Below are 19,539 nucleotides of genomic sequence, written 5' to 3'. Positions count from 1 at the left end.
CTAAGGGGCATCCGGGCAGCAGGAGGGCCCCGAAAGTCCACGGGAAACAAAATCCATGGGAAATCCTTACCCAAGATTCCTTGGTTAACTATGACCCCAGGGCAAGAACCCACCCTGAAGGAAAAGTACCTGGTGCACACCTGAGATCCAGGACACGGTGGGGGGGGTGGTGGGGCTGAACAAGTATGATGCTGTCAAAGGACAACCCTGGACACCCTTGTCACATTACCTGTCCAACACTTTAGGGAACTTGGGCCAGATTCCTAAGAAGGGTTGATTCTATAGTAAATAGTAAAAGAGATCAATTTTAAAAGCTGCACCCCCAGGGATATTGTTCTGATTTGCTAATGCTGCCGGAATGCAAAACACCAGGAATGGATTGGCTTTTATAAAGGGGGATTATTTGGTTACACAGTTACTGTCTCAAGGCCGTAAAGCATCCAAGATAACGCATCAACAATCGGGTACCTTCACTGGAGGATGGCCAATGGCGTCCGGGAAACCTCTGTTAGCTGGGAAGGCATGTGGCTGGCGTCTGCTCCAAAGTTCTGGTTTCAAAATAGCTTTCTCCCAGGATGTTCCTCTCTAGGCTGCAGTTCCTCAAAAACGTCACTTAGTTGCACTTGGGATGTTTGTCCTCTCTCAGCTTCTCCAGAGCAATAGTCTGCTTTCAAAGGCCGTCTCCAAAATGTCTCTATAAACTGCAGCTCCTCTCTCAGCTCCTGTGCATTCTTCAAAGTGTCCCTCTTGGCTGTAGCAAGCTCACTCATTCTGTCTGAGCTTATATACTGCTCCAGTAAACTAATCAAGGCCCATGCTGAATGGGTGGGGCCACACCGCCATGAAAACTATCCAATCAGAGTCATCACTCACAGTTCGGTGTGTCACATCTCCATGGAAACACTCAAAGAATTACAATCTAATCAACACTAATACATCTGCCCACACAAGATTACATCAAAGATAATGGCATTTTGGGGGACACAAAACATTCAAACTGGCACAGATATTAAAACCTATTGAAGGGATAGACATATGGATAGAAGGAAGAAATAAGAGGCCAGAAAGGGACCCACACACTATTCATATAGTCAATTAATGTATTACAAATGTCAAGGCCATTGAGAGGGAAAATGGTACTGGGACAACTGAATATCCACATACCAACAAATTATACACTTAAACCCTTACCTCAAGCCATGTACCAAAACTAACTCAAAATAGATCATGGACCTAAGTGTAAGAGCTAAATTCATAAAGCATCTCAGACAAAACATTGGAGAAAGTCTTTGTGACTTTGGGTTAGGCAGAAGTTTCTTAGGACACCAACGGTATAATCCATCAAAGAAAAAATTAACAAATTCATCAAAATTAAAGAACTTAGTTCTTCAAAAGACCCCATTAAGAAAATTAAAAGACAAGCCACAGACTGAGAAGTTATCTGCAAATCACATATCTGATAAAGAACTTGTATCCAGAATATATAAGGAATTTCTACAACTCAATAATAAAAGGACAAACAACCCAATTTAAAGATTTGAATAGACATCTGTCACAGCCCAGGAGGACTTTTGTAGCTAAAGGAGGTAAAGAAAGCATCAGACACGTTCTGAGACATGAGCTTTTATTATGGGGCTTACCGACAGGGTGGGAAGTCGAGTCACGTTGCCCTGAAATCAGGAGCTTCTCTGAATGGATTCAGGAGTTGCTCTGAATGGCGGTGAATTCAGAGCTCAATGTGGAAATAGTCCGCACTCTGAGGGGCTGAATAAGCTGGTTATAAGGGCTTGACATTCCAATGGGTATGAGAGCATAAGGCAGGGAGCAGAGTTGTGCAATGTAAGGAGGGATTGATTGTAATCAATAGGGAGGAAGGGAGGATTATAGGTTATCTTGTAGATAACAGTATCTCAAGGAGTCTCGGGGAGGGGGGAGGTACTTTCGGGTATAGATTGCATTTAGCACCTGATATCACAAGGAGAATAGGTCAAACCTTTACTGTCCTAGGTCAAGCAAACTGCTGTGTGCAGTCTTCAAGACACTCGGGAGCCCGGGGCTCCCACAACATCCCACCAATTATACAAATAGCTAATACGCACATGAAAAGACGCCTAGTATTAATAAGGCAGTAGGAGAATGCAAATCAAAACCACAGTGAAATACCATCGGATACTAGAAGGGCTGTAACAAAAAGACTGTCAGTTGGCAAGGATAAGGAGAAACCGGAAGTCTCATTTTTGGTGGGCATGTAAAACTGGGAAAAATTTCGCAGTCTTCAAATGTTAAGCTTATGCTTGTCATATGAACCAGCAATTCTCCTAAAAATCTATCCAAGAGAATTTTTTTAATGTCCAAATAAAGATTTGCATGTGGCAGCTTTTTTCATAATAGTCCCACTGGAAACGACCCAAATGTCCATCAGCTAGTGAGTGGATAAACAAAATGTGTTATATCCATACATGGATACATCTATACCCATGGCATATGCTTTAGTTTCCCAGCTGCTAAAACAAACACCATGCAGAGGGTTGGCTCACACAATGGGAATTTGTTGCCCATGGTTCTGAGGCTAGGAGAATCCATAATTAAAGCGTCATCCAGGCGATGCTTTCTCCAGAAGACCGTGGCCTTCTGGGGCTGGCTGCCAGCCGCCCTGGTCTTGGCTTTTCTGTCACATGGCCGTGCACATGGCAGTCTCTCCTGGCGACTCCTTTCTCTTCCAGGTTCTGCTTTGTTCAGCTTCTGGCTGCTCCCTTTGGCCTTAGGTAATCAGATTAAGATCCATCCTGATTCTGTTGGGCCACACCTTAGTTGAAGTAACCTCTTCAAAAGTTCCTGTTTACACAGGTTCACACCCCAGGAGCGGATTAAGTTTAATGTGTTTTTCCTAAGGTGCATGGCTCCAAGCCACCAAGGCATATTACTCAACAAGAAAAAAGAACATACTGCTGGCATGGAAACCCGTGCATGGAACTCGAAAGCATTCTGCTAAGTGAAAGAAGCTCAACACAAAAGTCCACCTATTGTATCATTTCACTTATACAAAACTTCTAGAAAAGGCAAAACTCCAGAGGTAGTAAACCAATCGGTAATTGCCTGGGTTTGGGGTTTGGGGTTAGGAATGGGGATTGACTGAAACAGACACAAGGTAATTTGGGGGGTGATGGAAGGGTCCTAAAACTGGATGTTGGTGATGGTTGCAGAACTATACAAATTTACTAAAAATCATCAAACACCTCATTGTTATTTTAGTATTTTATCTCCTTTAAATATTAGAAATGCGTATCTGAAATAAAAATGACAGATCAGCGGTTGAAATTCTGGATTGTGGGGTGCTTATTCTCTATGCTTTTCTGTATTTCAGGAACTCCCTCAAAGCATTGAGGCTCAGTCCTTTATGGTAAGAGATTGTTAAGTCTGTTACTGTTCAACTCCGACATGTGAGCAGCGGGTGCTTATCGTTAGATGCCAAGGAGGTTTGTGATTGGAGTTTCTTGGCACTACTGTGGTAACAGGTAACTGGTATACCAGGGCCACCACTGTCTTCCAAAGTTCCTGTATCTCTGCAGGTAGAGTAGCACACACTACCAACTGTTTCCCTTGCCTTTGTCTGTTTGGATTCTTCCTAGTTCAGGTAAAAGAATCAGCACTTAGGCTTTCTGCAAAACCTCTCCGAGGAAGTGTGAGGGGCTCTACCTCTTCCCGCCCTCTCCAGGCAGCACCCACTCACCTTATTGGGCAAGGATGCATCAATCTCCTCCTGCAGTTTCTTCTGGACATCAGGGTGCATGGCCAGCTCATACATAAGGAAGGAGAGAACACTGCTAGTGGTCTCGTAGCCGGCGAAGATAAAGACAATTGATTGAGCTACAAGCTCCAGATCATTCAGAGCTAAAAGGAGAGGAAAGCCATTTTAGGTGAAAGAGGTCGTGGTAAGAGACATGACACTGTAGATTAATTTCATCTAAAAGAAATTCCCAAAACCCTAGGGAAAAATGGAAAAGCATTTAGTCACACTGGGAATGTTATGTTACAAAACCTGAAAACAGCAAAATGGTTTCCATTTCGTTTTTTCAGAGGTCTGTATTATTCTCAGCCGTCTCCTCCTGGTTGTGCAATTGGGTGGAATGTCACATGGCAGCACTTCTGTCAACTGTGCACAGCGTCATGGGTGGCCCTTGGAGAATTTCCTAAAAGTACTTTAGCCCAAAGTCATATATGGGTTAGCATTCCCACCCCTGAAAACATTTTAAATCATTCTAGCTAAAATATTGCTTGAAAACTTTTGAGAGCATTTGCAATACTAAAGCTTAATTGTAGGGAAACCATAAAGGATCTTCCATCTAAACATGTTTTCTGGAACCAAAGGAAACAGGATGGGATCACGTGAGCGGCTGCCCAAATCTTCGTCTCTGGACCAGGAGCACTGGCACCGTCTGAGAGCTGTGTAGAAATGCAGGATCCCACCCCACAGCCTGGGACTGCTGCGGCAAAATCTGCCTTTTATCCCCAGGTGATCTGTGTGCACAGCCTAGCTTGGGAAGCACAGCTTGTACCTTTGAGAGGCACTGGATACCAGAAGACCTGGGCACAAGTCTTCGAAACAGATGCTCTTAGAAATGTACAGAAACTACAGAAACAGACAAAATGCAAGAAGAGTGGTGGTGCACCCTACAGTAATCATTGGCATATAAACAGCAGAAGAACGAACGTGCCACTAGAAGGACATTGGTGGCATGACATATGTAACAATGGGTCCAATCCCCAGACAGAAGTTACCGATGCTCGTTCAGTCCTCCCTCAGTGCCCCCTTCCTCAGGACGGCCCTTCCTTGTTCTCCTTGAGGCTGCCACACAGCCCCTGTGCTCCTGAGCTGGCTGCCCACCTGGTCCTTCTCCGAGAGAAGCTAAGTGTGGCTGGTGTGGTCTGTAGGGTCAGGGCTGGATCAGGCTTTTAGGTGTCTGGACTCCTGCAGTGAACAGGATGCCTGCCCCAACCGCATAATTCATAGGTAAAAACAAAAGGGACTGAACGTGGGCAAGGTCTAAGGAGTTTTGATTTCCCAGTGATGGCTTCTGTGGTGCTGTTTAGGATGACTCAGTGATTAAAGTCTTTCCCCTTATCAGCTGAATCTTAGGACCCTGAATTGGCATTGGAGTAGAAACTCAAGGTTCAGGGCTGTGCTATCCATTTGGTAGCTGGAAGCTTCATTTAGCTGTGTAAATTTAAGTTCTAATATATTAAAATTACATTAACATGAAAAATTCATTTTCCATAGCTCTAACCACATTTCCAGTGCTCAATAGCCACAGGCAGCTGGTGGCTGCTGTTTTGAACAGCACAGATAGAGAATACTTCCTTCTTCACAGAAGCACTGTTGGACCATTTCTGTTCTCTACAACCAGTTGTTCCATGCTCAGGAATTTTGTGAAATGAAGGCCAAAGCATTGATTAGTTGAAATTCACTATGATAAGATTATTTCTGCCACAGGAATTGGATAAAAAGGAGGGTATTTTTTCTTTTGAAACCCAGTTTATTTCAGGGGATAGCGGTAGTATAGACATATTTAGGTTCTTGGTTCTGTGCTAATACATTTGGTTTTCTTTGCTCTGTCCACTGAAGAGATCTAGAAGGAAGGAAAAGCCAGTAGCAATGAGCACAGCTGGCTCTCAGATTTTGGTTTCTAAATGCCATTTCCCTCTAAAAGGGATCCAGCTCCTTTGGGAAATGGCTGGTTCCAGGGCTGGACAGGGAAAACAGAGGCGAAACCTGCAATAGCTGCACCAGAAAGCAAGACTGCGCTTGGAAAATGGTCATGATGGGGCAGCAAGAGAGGAACCAACTAGAAAAGGCTTCTCCTGGGTGGACCTGAGACAACTGAACATTAAAGTAAACGATGGTTATGAGAGAGTAAATAATTTATGAGACCATCCCAATAAAAAGAAATGGGGGAAAAAGGAATGTTCTCCTACAGTGGAGTACAACTCATAAATGTAGAAGGAAGGATGAAATTAGAAAAGCACCGTTTGGCAACCACTATAGTAATGAAATTATCAGAAATCATCAACATATGATAAAAGGGTGGGTGAAAGTTGAAGAGGAATGAGATGTTTACCTAGTCCCAAAGGTTCCCCCCACATTACTTGTTAATTACACAGAGAACAATAAACCGTGCAGTGGACTGACCCAGTGAGCCCGGCCCAAGCCAAAAGCTCCAAGTCAACATCAGAAAGACGGGGACAACGAGCCTTCTGAGGTTATGTCTTGGTGCAAATTTCTAGGCCAGAGTTCTGATTTGGGGTGTCTGGGCATGGCCTGGGTGTCTGCATTTGAAGCAAGCACCCTAGGACTTCTGACGTACGTGGCCCACAAACCACCGACTGACTTCTGGGCGTGAAATGCTTGTTTTATTGGTTGTCCTTGAAGTTCAGAACAAAGTTATGCCTTCGTGCTTCTGGAAAGTGCGCCTGGCTACCATTTAAAAGGTCTGACTATCTCTTTCTGCAATTTGGCTGAAATTCTCATCTGCCTGGAGAACTTCCGGCCCATTGTCAGAGCACCCCCCACCTCTGGACTCCCCGTCTGCAGCCCCCATGACAGCCCCCTTGTTACCTTTGTGGGACTCAGTTTCCTGGGAATTCTGGGAGTCAATCATCAGCTGAAGAAAATCCACTCGATGCTGGAGACAGAAGGGAGATTCCAGTGACCGAATGGCACTTGGGGTCTCGGGGAAAACCTTTCCTGGGAACGTGGCCCCAGTAAGGCCCAACGTCTGACTGGGGCTGCCTGGGCCACCCCGGACAGAAGGTCCTTCCGCAGTCCTTGAGAGAAGATGGATCCCCAGGGAAACGCAGCCACTACCTTCTGCTTTGGGGCCCTTGTCCTCCCTGACCCTGGCTCTCCGGCTTCTGGACACAGCTTGCTGGACGCAGTTGCCGCTCCTTCCCCTGCCGTACCTGCTTGCTCAGGAAGAAGTCCCTGACCTCACACAGTTTTCTTCTCCTGCCTTAATTCCACCCCATCCATCTAATTCTTGACAAGTGGCCACAAGTATTCACCCCCTGACGTTTCTGCCCACTGGCTGTTCTTGCCGGAGCATCTGCAAATGCCACCCCCCCACTCCCACGACTCCTCACCACTGAAAGTGAGCCCTGGGGTGCTCAGCCCAGCCCCCCTGACCTGCAGACACCCTTCTGCTGGCCTCTCAGGCTCACGAAGGCAAGGCCAGCCACGCCAATGGCAGCCTCTATGCCCGGGGGATATTTAAAATAGGAAGCTACGAATTAAAATGATTCTTTGCCAGTCCACAATCTGGGGTAATTACAATGCCAGTACCATCACTTTTAAACGGGAGGTTTTATCCTTTGACAATTTCTTGAGGGAGGGGAAAGCCTATTAGTCCCATTAGGAAATCGTACACCCATCTCTGTGTCTCCTTCTCTTCCATCCCCAAATTCTACCTTCTGCATCCCCCTAAAATGTGAAAACTCTCCTGCCCCTACCCTTGAGTCCTTTGCATATCTTTTTTTAAAGAAACAACACTGAAAAGAAATCTTAGGTATACAACCGAAGAAATTACCAAAAATTGTAAACACTCACGTAACTGAAACCAGGTCTTACCTTTTGATTATCTTTGAGGCGACTTTCTTTCATCTTTTTAACAGAATGTGTCAAAAAATCAGTAGCATCTTTTGAAAACAGAGAGATATTTATTGCTTCCAAAAAGTGGGTTAAGGAATGGAAAGAGTGCTGTAGGGAAAAGGAAAAAAAAGAGAAATAATAGTGAAAATGCATAATTTTCCTGGAAGAATTATAAAATTCACTGTGCTGTTGAGAAGAGGCAGAGACACCGGGGTCCCTGACAGAAGCCCCTCCCCAGGGACACTTGCTCAGGCTTCAAGGTCAATGGCCGCGCCTGGTTAAGTGCACACACGGCCCACCATGATGGTTGACCAGTCGTCCCATTCTCATCCAGGTTACACCACAATCCCTGGTGACTCAGCCTTCTTCCTACTGCTCTAGAATGTTCTTCAATAAAGCAGCAGAGAGTCTGCTGGTCCCACAAGTTATGCTGTTCAAGAAATAATAATCAGGATTTAAAAGGTGGAACTTCTGTCCTCTTCTACTTTTTGGAAGCTTTTGTGAAGAACTGGTATTTATTCTTCTTTAAATACTGAAGCCATCTGAGCCTGGCTTTTTCTGTTGGGCAAAACTGATTACTAACTGAATCTCTTCACTTATTATTCTGATTGTTGCTTTCTTTCTGAGACAGTCTCTGTAGTTCTTGTCATCCTAGGAATTTCTTCATTTTGTCTAAGTTGTCTAATTTATTTTTTGATAAAGAACATTTGTAAATTATTGTTCATACTAATCCTTTATAATCCTCTTAATTTCTCTAATGGTGGTGGTCCCTCTTTCATTTCTGATGCTAATAATTTAAATCTTCCCACTTTTTTTCTTGGTCAATCTACATCAAGTTTTCCCAATTTTAATGATCCTTTCAAAGAACGGGCTTTGGTTTCATTGATTTTCTCCTTTGTTTTTCTATTTCAAATAGCATTAATTTCCACTCTACTATTTCCCTCATTGGGCTTGCTTTAAGTTCAGTTTGCTCTTTTACTTTCAGTGTCTTTACTTAGAATGTTAGGTTATGGGTTTGAGCTATTTCTTCTTTCATAATGTAACTATATACAGCTACAAATTTCCATCTAAGCACTGGTTTAGCTGCACCTCATAAGTTTTGGTGTGTTGAGTCTTCATATTCATTCATCTGAAAGTAATTTCTAATTTCCCTTGGATCTTTTCAGTGGCCCATTGTTCATTCTAAATAAATGGAAAAACATCCCATCTTCCTGGTTCAAAAGACATAATATTGAGATGGGAATACTCTCCCAAATGATCTACAGATTCATTGGTTTGCCATCAGAATTCTACCTGTCTCATCTTTAAAAATTGAAAAGTTGATTTTAACATTAATATGGAATTGCAAGGGACCCAAGAGAGCCAAACCAAACTTGAAAAAAGAGTAACAATATTAGAAGACTTTAAAACTTACCACAAAGCTATAATGCTTAAGGCAATGTGGTAAAGGTTTAAGGATATAGACTCATGGAATAGGATTAGACTCCAGAAATAAACCGAAGTGTCAGCTGATCTTCAACTAGGTGCCAAGGCCATTCCACGGGGAAAGAAAAGTCTTTTTAACAAATGGTGCTGGGACATTCAAAAGGATGAATGTGGACACTCCACACCATCTATAAAAAATAACTCAAAATGAATCAAAGAATGAAATGTAAGAGCTGAAACTATAAAACTCAGAAAAAAATAGAGCAGTGAATTGTTACTATCTCTGATTTGACAGTAGACTCACAGAAAAGAGACCAACATCACAAACAGCAAAAGGTAATACATAGATTGGAAATCTTAAAAATTAAAACATTTTACATTTCAAGGAATACTATCAAAAGCATAAAAGATGATGTGAGAAAAATTTTGCAAATCATATATATGATATATGCTGAGTGAAAGAGGCCAGTCACAGAAGACCATGTTACATGATGTTATATGATTCCATTTTATGAAATGTCCAGAACAGAAAAACCTATAGAGACTGAAAGTAGCTTAGTGGTTCCGTGGGGATGAGAGTCAGGGGGGCATGGAGGGCGGCAGTTAAATGGGATGAAAATGTTCTAAAACTGTGAGGAAGGTTGCATGTATCTTTGAATATACTAAGAGCCACTGACTTATACACTGCAAATGGGTGAACTACATGGTGTGTGAATAATATGTCAATAAAGCCATTATGAAAAAAACGAGGGAAAGAAGTAGCAGTGCACTTACTTACTGAGAAGAGGAGTGGGTCTAAGAAGTCAAACTTTACGAGCTTCTTGACTTTCTGCACAAAGGGATCCTGGGGGTTGCTGAGGGAGTCCATGTTCACCCCAAATGACGTGCTCGTGATGACGTCCAGGCTGTAGGCCCCGAAGACGCTGAGCAGAGAAGGAGGGATGTGGAGGTTTACAGTCAGCACCCCTCATCGTCCTTCCCCAGCAGGGTCAACAAGAAGAGCCTACAAATTCAACCCCCGGACACGAAGGCACAGGGTCCCAGACATGGAGAACCTTCTGCTGGACAGTCTGAGTGTCCACACTGCCATCACCCTCACTGCCTCCTGAGGCCTCCCCCAGGTGCCAGGTTGGTGGGACACGAAGTGACATGGACCGAGCTCTGGGCGAGGAGCTCAGTCACAGGGAAAGGGGCTGTCAGGAGACAAGGGTGTGTAGGCACAGGGCTGGAGCAGGGCCACGGGTGGGGAAATTCACTCCACTCGGACTTCCAGAAAGGAGACATTTCATCTGGGTCTTGCCTCCCACAGTGTCTGTGCCCAGAGCAGAAAACTCCGGCACATTCCAGAACTGCCAGCCCATTCTGAGATGCCAGGAAGGTTGTCCCTCCTTCTCTACTCCACCTGCTGATGTCCTCAAAAACCTGCTCCTCCCCAACTCCTGGGACCTGGGGTTTACATGAAGACAGAATCTTTTCCATAAATGGGAGGTCTCAGAATATTAGTGACACAAATAAAAATCACGTGAGTCAGTCTGGGGCTTCCCATAGGCAAGTGGCCATATGCCCCGCGTTTGCCCAGGACAGTCCCAGTTTACACCTGTTATTCCTGCCTCGTTCAAAAATGTCCAGTTTAGACAACAAATGAAATGGTCACTCTACCCATATCCTGTAGAGGGCTTTCTCCCTTTCAGACTGAAGGAAGCAGTGGGGGAAATACTTAACATTTAGCATTTTGCTTGTTCATTCAGCAAAAGTGGGAAAGGGTTTTGACTGGCCCAAGTTCTGTGTTTGAGCTTTCCTGCTCACCCAAAACCAGCTGGTGTGTACCAAAGCCTTCCCCTCCCACCGGGCCGTCCCCCATACACGCTGAACTTTGGCACTATCAATCATGTTCCTTTTTTCTCAACCTTTTTATTTGTCTTTTTCCCCTGAATATCCACGGTGACTACTAGGCAGGTAAGTTCGTCGTGGCTGATGTACACAGGGAGGGAGACCCTTCCCCCCTTCCCCACCCCCCGTCCTCTGATGGGAGCCGCCCCTTTTGGTTTGCACGTTGCAGTTTGAAGGCCCCACACAAGCTCTGTTTGGCCAAAAGAGGATCTCGACAGTGGGAATGTCAGCTTCTTGGCAGGCGGCTCGAAGACTCGTGACTGCAGTCAGAACCCAGCAGCCACCCTCCTACTTACTCTTTCAGGGTGACAGGCTTGCCCCTCTCTGCTTCCCTCCTGAGGTTCTTCACCAACACATCTCCGTACCGGCCAATGATGGGGAACATCTAAACACGAAGCACATCACCGCCGTGAGTTAATGGGAGGCCCAAGGCCTGCAAAGACAGGCTTTTCCAAGCACGGAGCCAGAAGTGACATTTATGGTGAACCTTGTATCTCTTCCGGAGTATCGATGAAGGACAACTTTAGGAATCTCAAGCATAGTTGAGTACCCCTCGGAATGGGAGAATAATGTGATTTCCACCAGTCCCCAGATTCATTCAAGTTTCGAATTTAAATTCCTCCTATTTTCTTACCTCCTTGAGCTTTCCACTGGTGAATGCTGGGGACAGCAATGTTCGTATTCTCTTCCATTGTTCATTCTCAGCTCCGAAGATGGAAACTTTCATAAATCCTGTTGAACCAAGGGGCTAGATCCAAAGCAAAGACATATTGCCCAACATAAGTTTCAAGGTCTCCACAGTTGTGGAAAATTTCTTAAACAGTCGCTCATTCACTGAGCAATTATTCAGTGACTGTCTATTATGTGCAGGCTCGATGTTAGAGTCTCCAAAAATATTTATCCCACCTGCAGTGGTTCCTGCGTTCACATACGAATCTCCTTTTAAATGGAGTGCTCCACATTGTAGGGAGATCCTTTTTGTGGGAGAGTAGACAGGATGGTGGGGAGTAGAAAGGCTTTGTGAGAGAGAGCCAGATGACGGTGTCAAAGGGTATGGGGCCTCAGATCAGTTGTGTTTTCACGAACATCTGTGGCATGAGCCGTTCCAAGAAGGAATGCCTTCTCACAGTGAGCTTTAAAATACAGGTGAATACTTAAAATATTAGGAATCCATTTGGTATTATGAAAGAAAAAGGTTACAGGGCAGTCCTTTATCCTTACATTTCCCTTGGGCTTAGAAGGGAAAACGAAGAGATCATTTTCTATCCCAGACTGCACTGGCTTATCAATCCAACTGCTTAAAACTTTCTTCCATCTTACAAAACAATATTTTGTGTAAAATGATTACCTCTAATACCTATTCATAATGAAAAAAACTTTCACTAAAGTAGGAAGACAGGGAAATGTCCTCACCTTAATGAAGAATGTCTCCATAAAGACCTATAGATATCATACTGAGGGTTAAAGCCCAAATGCTTCCCCTTAGATTGGGAACGAGGCTAGATGAACACCTCATCACTCCTCCATATCACACTGGAAGTCCTAGTTAGTGCAATAAGACAGGAAAAATAAAAGATATACAGATTGGGAAGGAAGAAATAGAACTGTCCCTAATTTTAGATAACATAAATGTCAACATAGAAAACCTAAAATCTCAAGGAATATAGAAAAGAAGAAAAACCCAAAACCTCCTACTAATAAGAGAGTTCAGCAATGTTGGAGGACATAGCATCAACATGCAACGTCAACTGCATTTCTCTATAATAACAAGAAATGGGTGAAACTGAGATAAAAACACAAGATCATTAACATTTGGTCCAAAGCAAACAAAATGTGTAAGTATAAATCTGTCAACACATGTACAAGATCTATATACTAAAATAATAAAATGCCAAAGATGATTAAAAATGAACCAATGCAAGAGGAGAGACTTACTCTGTCCCTGGTTTGGGAGACTCAACAGAGTAGACATTGTTCATTCCCAAACTTATCTATAGTTTAATCCAATTCTTTTCAAAATCCCAGCAAGGACTGTTGTAGACGCAGAGAGTCTTACTCTAAATTTGTGTGGAAAGACAAGGAGCTAGAATAGCTATAACAATTCTGAAAAAGAGTAAGAAAGTGGGAGAAATCTAATAATAAAGTTAAGACTTCCTGTATGGCCACAGTGTTCAGGATGTTCACAGAGATCAATGGATCAGCGATAGACAACGAGAAACTGACCCACACAATACGCCCAATGTTTCTGACAGCAGTGCAGAACAATTCAATGGAGCAAGCGTAGAGTCTCCAACCAATCATTGCAAAGCAATCGGACACCCGTAGGCAAGAAAATGAACCTCATCCTAAACCTCATACCCTATACCAAAATTAAGTCATAGTGTATCACAGACTTAAGTGTAAAATGTGACAGTGTGAAACTTTTAGGAAAGGAAATGGGAGAACTTTGAAGCTAGTGTGTGCAGAAGAGTTTTCAGACTCAACAACAAAAGCACAATCCATAAGAGAAAAAATTGATAATTTGGTCTCATCGAATGAAAAACTGTTGCCCTTACAATAAACCTGTTCAGAGGAAATGACTAGTTGACAAATGCGACTATAAAAATGTGGTGATGGAGAGTTCTGCATCTTGATATGGGGGCAGTTACACAAATCTACACCTGTGATAAAGTTGCATAGAGCCACAGGCACACACACATGCATTCGCGTGGGCGTATAAATGCGCCTGAAACTGACGAAATCCACATGAACTATGTGGATTTTCCCAATGTCAAATTCCTGGCAGGATCTTGCAGTATCTACTTGTGGGAGGTGTCACCAAGGGCCCACTGGAAGAATAAATGGGGGGTTCAAGAAAGCTACGCACCCGCCGGTTTGTGAAGGTGGAATAACATTCTTTCACCAGCACGGTCTTGATCATGTCTGGATCCGTGATGGCCAGCACAGGCTGTCGACCCTCATAAATCCTGTGCCAGGAACAAAGACCTCGTGACATGTCACAGCTACAGCCCAACCTTCACCCTGACTTTCCATAATCTGTACACCTAGTTGTACAAGGCACAGCACACTTCCTTCTAGCTCATGCCAGGGGGTGACATACAGCAACGTTCTGACCACAGAGGCCATCCTTCATAAAAAAATAAAGAGTAAAGTAGTTCAAATAGGTTAGAGATATTTAAAGACAAAATAGATCTTAACCGAGATGGTGGTTACAAGTAATGTTAGAACATGTGTTAGTCCTAGGTGTCGGGTACATATGTATTCATAATATCATTATCTGTAATTTTTTTCGGGGGTGGTTTAAAATATTTCATTATCAAGAAGGACATTAGGTTAGTGAAAAATCAAAGTCAAGTAAATTATCAAAAGCAAAAAAAAATTAAAGAACATTCACCTATTTAGTCATTAAAAGTTATAAAGATATTTAAAAACACGTAGAACAAATACGATAACATAATAGATAAAAATGTAGAAATACTGATCATAAAAATGTAAACATGTATGTGCAAATAGAAAAAGACTTGGAATGCTCAAAAAAATATTCGAATTTCACTGATTTCTTTGCATTATGCTGTAAAATTTTCTTAGTTCTTTACACTTTTTAAAGGGAAATATTTTAACTATTACAGGGAGGTCTTTGGGAGCACTGAAGGTAGAAAATTTCAAATAAAAAGGATAATGCATATAAAGGAATATGGAGGAAAGTAGATAACTCATTTTTTAATTACTTTTCATTACTTACATTTGTTCTTATATTTGGGCCACTGGTGGGTATCGAGCACAAAGTAGCTGACATTCCTTAGCAACAGGGAAAGCCCCATTTGACACTTGTTCCCCACAAAGCTGAACCTTTGAATGTGATATATCCAAATTTGGCTCGTTCTACTGACTGTTAGATTGCCATTTGTGGGAATCAGACACTGGAATGAAGTTTAGGTTAAATTACACTGTCCTGGTATTTGCTTTCCACTATCAAACATCTGCATCTGACAGAGCAAAATGGAAGATTTTTCAAGAGTCATCTATTCTTTGGGGCATGGAGGAATTTACAGTGGTTCAGTGATCATATTTAAAAATGGGTGAGAAACACAGCACTAAAGGGTGTGTATTTAAAAAATAGTCAAAAAATAGTCGAAGTCTCAGAAGGTGAATGTAGGTGTTGAGTTTACTAGTGCTGAGCCGCCATATGCATTCTTGAGGGGAAACCTAGGTCTGTTCTACCACCATCATATTTACTGCACGATTCATGGCACACCAGCATTTTCTCCAAAATCCCTTGGTGCGGAAGGGACGAAAGTAAAGTCAAAGGTAACAAAATTGACGAGTAACTAATGGTGGCTCCTCTATACTTTTCTCTTTGGATTACCTTGACTGGTCACTTAATAGTCACCATCTCACTCCAGCCCAAGTATTTCTTCCACCATCTGCTAAAATTCAAAATTTGTCCCCCCCACCCCAGATCCTTCATGTCGGGACTTGCTGGGTCGGGCCCAAGAATAGGCATTTGTAACAAGCTCTTCCAGGGGCTCCTCCTGTGCAGCCAACCCGAGAATGCCTTAGGAAGAGGAAACGGGCCCTAACGATGGAGCGACCCCCGCGGGTGTTCACAACCTGCTTGGAGGAGCTGAGCTGGCCAGGGGGGGCCAGGGCTGTGTGTTTCCTCCACTCCCTCACGTGGCCTCATGGAACGTGCCGCCCAGCAGAGCCCCTCAGCCCACTCTGGGGTCCCTGAGCTTCAGCGGAGAAGACAAAGGGCAGGAAGAGGTCAGTGTGCTGCCACGTGCTGTTGGCGTCCAGGCCCGGCCACGATGGCACCTCGTCCGCTGCACCCACCAAACCGTCAGCAGCTCCCGAGGGCACAGCCCAGCAGTGTGCCCAGCTCACCTTGCAAAGTCATAAAGGCAGTTATCCCACGGGGGGATCTGCGTTCAACAATATTCTACACTCCTCCAAAATCAGGAGGGATGGCGGATATCAAGAAATACCTGTATACACTTCTATTGTGAAGTCTTGGCTTAAAACTCAAAAACAGTTCCACACTTGGGTAGGAAGTAGAAAAGCTGAGCATAACGGGTTCCCAATGTGTTTATCTCTATCGTGCAGACCTTCTTTTAAGGTACATATTAAATACTAAATTTAAATAAAGGAATTTTGGTTTTTAATTAAGTCAATCCATGTGGGAATGGGATAATTACATGCACTTATTAGCACATATTAGAAGTGTCTGAAATAATCCGTTTTTATGCAATTCAAGAGGATGTAGGGAAGGAAAAATGAGCAAGGGGAATAGCAAGGTGAGGGACACTCACCTTGCGGTAAGACAGAGCAGTTCCCACAAAAGGCAGAGGTGTTGGTCCCGGAATTCTCAGCTTCTTAAAAGTCCTAAATGAGGAGGTTCCATACCTATAAAATGAGAGAGAAACCAGGTGCCTGGGTCGTGAGCCAGTCATGGACGTGGGAGCTGGACCAATCCACATAAGGAGGTGTGCCGGTTTGAATGTATTATGTCCCCCAAACGCCATTATCTTTGAAGTAATCTTGTGTGGACAGATATTATCAATGTTGATTAGATTTCTTTGAGTGTTTCTTTGGAGATGTGCCCCACCCAGCTGTGGGTGATGACTCTGATTAGATATTTCCGTGGAGGCATGGCCCCACCCATTCAGGGTGGGCCTTGATCAGTAGAGCCATATAAATGAGCTGACAAACAGAAGGAACTCAGTGCAGCTATGAGTGACATTCTGAAGAGGAGCCACAGCCAAGAGGGACACTTTGAAGAAACCACAGGAGCTGCAGATGAGAGACAGTTTGAACATGGCCATTGAAAGCCGACTCTTGCTCTGGAGAAGCTAAGAGAGGACAAATACCCCAAGTGCAACTAAGAGTGACATTTTTGAGGAACTGCAGCCTAGAGAGGAATGTCCTGGAAGAAAGCCATTTTGAAACAAGAACTTTGGAGCAGACACCAGCCACATGCCTTCCCAGCTAAAAGATTTTCCGGACACCACTGGCCATCCTCTAGCGAAGCTACCCAACAGCTGATGTGTTACCTTGGACACTTTATGGCCTTAAGACTGTAACTGTGTAACCAAATAAACCCCCTTTTATAAAAGCCAATCCATCTCTGGTGTTTTGCATTCCGGAAGCATTAGCAAACTAGAACAGGAGATAATGTGTAGGTGATCGATAAGAACAACTCCAGTGGTCATAGTTACATTTTATCATCATCTCCTTCCCCAACTCCCCTGGGAGACACCCAAAAAGTCACCATGATTGGGTAAAAGCTGTTGAGAGCTTCATGGTACCAACCCTAGAGTGACTACTTGGTAAATGCTCCCAAACTTGAGAGCTCCTGGGAGGTTCCAACTGGAACTCTCCTTGAACATGCCCCTGTGTCTATTTGGTAAGCTGACTCTTCAGTGACTGTGGGATTCTCCATTCTAGGTAGAAAGGGAAAGAACAATCTTTCTGTTCTCACGAGCAGGTTTTGTAACAGATGGTTACCAGGAGACCAAGAGAACACTGTCTTGCAGGGCACTCCAAGACCTTATGCTTTTCCTTTACTCCCTGGCCCTTCCCCCAGTTTAGCATCTGGTCTTTCTTGAATATGCCTTAGCAAAGAGCCCTGGGAGCAGCCACTGTGCTTCCATTTCTGTACAACGAAAGCCATGTGCAAGGCTTCTACTGATCCTGTAGAAATGAAAGTGCTGTTTTGCTTCAACCAGGGCTGCATTGTTGGTGTGAGCCATAGGGGAGGGTGACTGACCAATGTGTTCCCTGAACTGATACCATTAGAATAAGCAACAGTAAACGATCCATTTCCAGCTAGTGCTCCCCTAGGGCATCAGGTCCTCCAGCCCTGTGGTTTCCCACCAGATAAATCCAGTGCCAGGCAACCTCCTTCTTTCAACATGGCCAGTTGGGAGGTGGTTATTTACTGCCTCTGGATGTCCACTCTCCTGAAGACCTACCCAGCTCGGTGCTCCTTGGGGCAGACATGCCTGCAGCTCATCTCTGAGGGGTCCCCTATGGATCCCATAGCTGAGAGTTTTGGATCCTGGCAAGTCCTCCCAGTCCAGTGTTACTGAGAGACTTTGGAGTAGAAGACGCGAGGCTGAAGACAGGGGCTGCTGACAGCCACTGAGAGAGAAGCTGCTGGGTCTACACGGTTAGCCCCGTAGAGGCAAATTCAGAAAATATGGCTCAAGAGTGTAAGTGGTTTAACATTCCTACAGTAGCTTTCAGCTGAAGAGAGGGAGCTTTCTGAAATCCAGGTATTTTCCTGGTGCTAGCAAAGATGGGTTACGCAACATAAAAAAAGTCCCTATCAAATGTTCAAGATAATTCAATTCGAACTTTGTTTTCTCTTCTTTGGACATTGTAGTTTAAGTCAGTATATGTTTTACGTATTCTGTACAAACCCAATAAATCTTATATTATAAAATAAGACCTAAAACTCACAGCAAGTATCGTGTGCTTGGAGCTCTGTGCAGATGCTCCTTGGCCAGGTGAGCTGGGCGTTTGGATCTGTACCCATGCTCTGCTGGTGGCGTGTGCCCACCGGCTTCAGGCTGGGGTGGCCTCAATTATTTCCACCAAGCTCCATCCCTTGCCATCATATCAGTTGGCAAATTAGGTCAACTAATTTCTGCTTCTGTACTTCCAGGACGTTCTATGAACTCTCAAATGAGGCCCAGCTGTTGCGTTCATATTTCAGCAGTGCTGTCCCCAAGAGGGACCTGGTTTTCCGTGTAAACTGGCATGTTCCAGGTAAAGGCACAGCATGACTGGGTGAATCTTCAAATTTCTCTCCGGCTCCCCTATTTTGGTAAAGTTACGCTGCTTTTGGTTCAAATGGTGGGACTCACAACCACAACCACAAAGACCCCTTATGTTGCTTTTAAACTGGGCTGGCGTGACGTGGGCCTGCTCTCCTTTCTAGCTGTTACCCCCTGACCCGCCCCTGCGTCTCTCAGGCTGCAGTCTGCTTCTGCCTCAGCTGGAGCCTCTAGGGCCACTCCCTGCCACCCAAGATGCCAGCCCTGCTGTCCTAGTTTGCTAATGCTGGAGAATGCAAAACACCAGAGATGGGAAGGCTTTTATAAAACGGGGGTTTATTTCACTACACAGTTACAGTCCTAAGGCCACAAAGCATCCAAGGTAACACCTCAGCAATCGGGTACCTTCACTGGAGGATGGCCAATGGCATCCGGAAAACCTCTGCTAGCTAGGAAGGCAGCTGGCGTCTGCTGCAAAGCTCCGGCCTCAAAACGGCTTTCTCCCAGGACGTTCCTCTCTAGCAAGCTTGCTCCTCTTCAAAACATCACTCCCAGCTGCACTCTCTTTCCTCTTTGAGTCAGCTCATTTATATAGCTCCACCGATAAGGGCCCACCCCGAATGGGCGGGGCCACGCCTCCACGGGAACATCTCATCAAAATCATCTCCCACAGCTGGGTGGGGCACACGCCAAGCAAATCCAACCATCACCAAAACGCCTGCCCCACGCAAGACCACAAAGATAATGGCATTTGGGGGACACAATACACTCAAACCGGCACACCTGCTCTCCTCACCGCACCCT

At 44.3% G+C, this 19,539-nt stretch overlaps 1 protein-coding gene across 1 annotated transcript in view; it reads right to left on the bottom strand.

Annotated features, from left to right (window-relative positions):
- The window catches only part of LOC119517048 (cytochrome P450 3A8-like), a 34,039-nt gene that overhangs the window by 12,828 nt on the left and 1,672 nt on the right, over positions 1–19,539 (bottom strand). The window contains 8 exon segments of the mRNA XM_037813522.1: positions 3,731–3,891; positions 6,614–6,680; positions 7,622–7,720; positions 7,722–7,750; positions 9,842–9,990; positions 11,254–11,342; positions 11,592–11,705; positions 16,267–16,360. Of these exon segments, the coding sequence (XP_037669450.1) occupies positions 3,731–3,891; positions 6,614–6,680; positions 7,622–7,720; positions 7,722–7,750; positions 9,842–9,990; positions 11,254–11,342; positions 11,592–11,705; positions 16,267–16,360 (802 nt within the window).

This window comes from Choloepus didactylus, chromosome 21 (genome assembly GCF_015220235.1).
Source record: "Choloepus didactylus isolate mChoDid1 chromosome 21, mChoDid1.pri, whole genome shotgun sequence".
Taxonomy (NCBI): domain Eukaryota; kingdom Metazoa; phylum Chordata; class Mammalia; order Pilosa; family Megalonychidae; genus Choloepus; species Choloepus didactylus.
The sequence above is the reverse complement of the archived record's forward strand: the minus strand, read 5'-3'. Positions and strand labels throughout refer to the sequence as shown.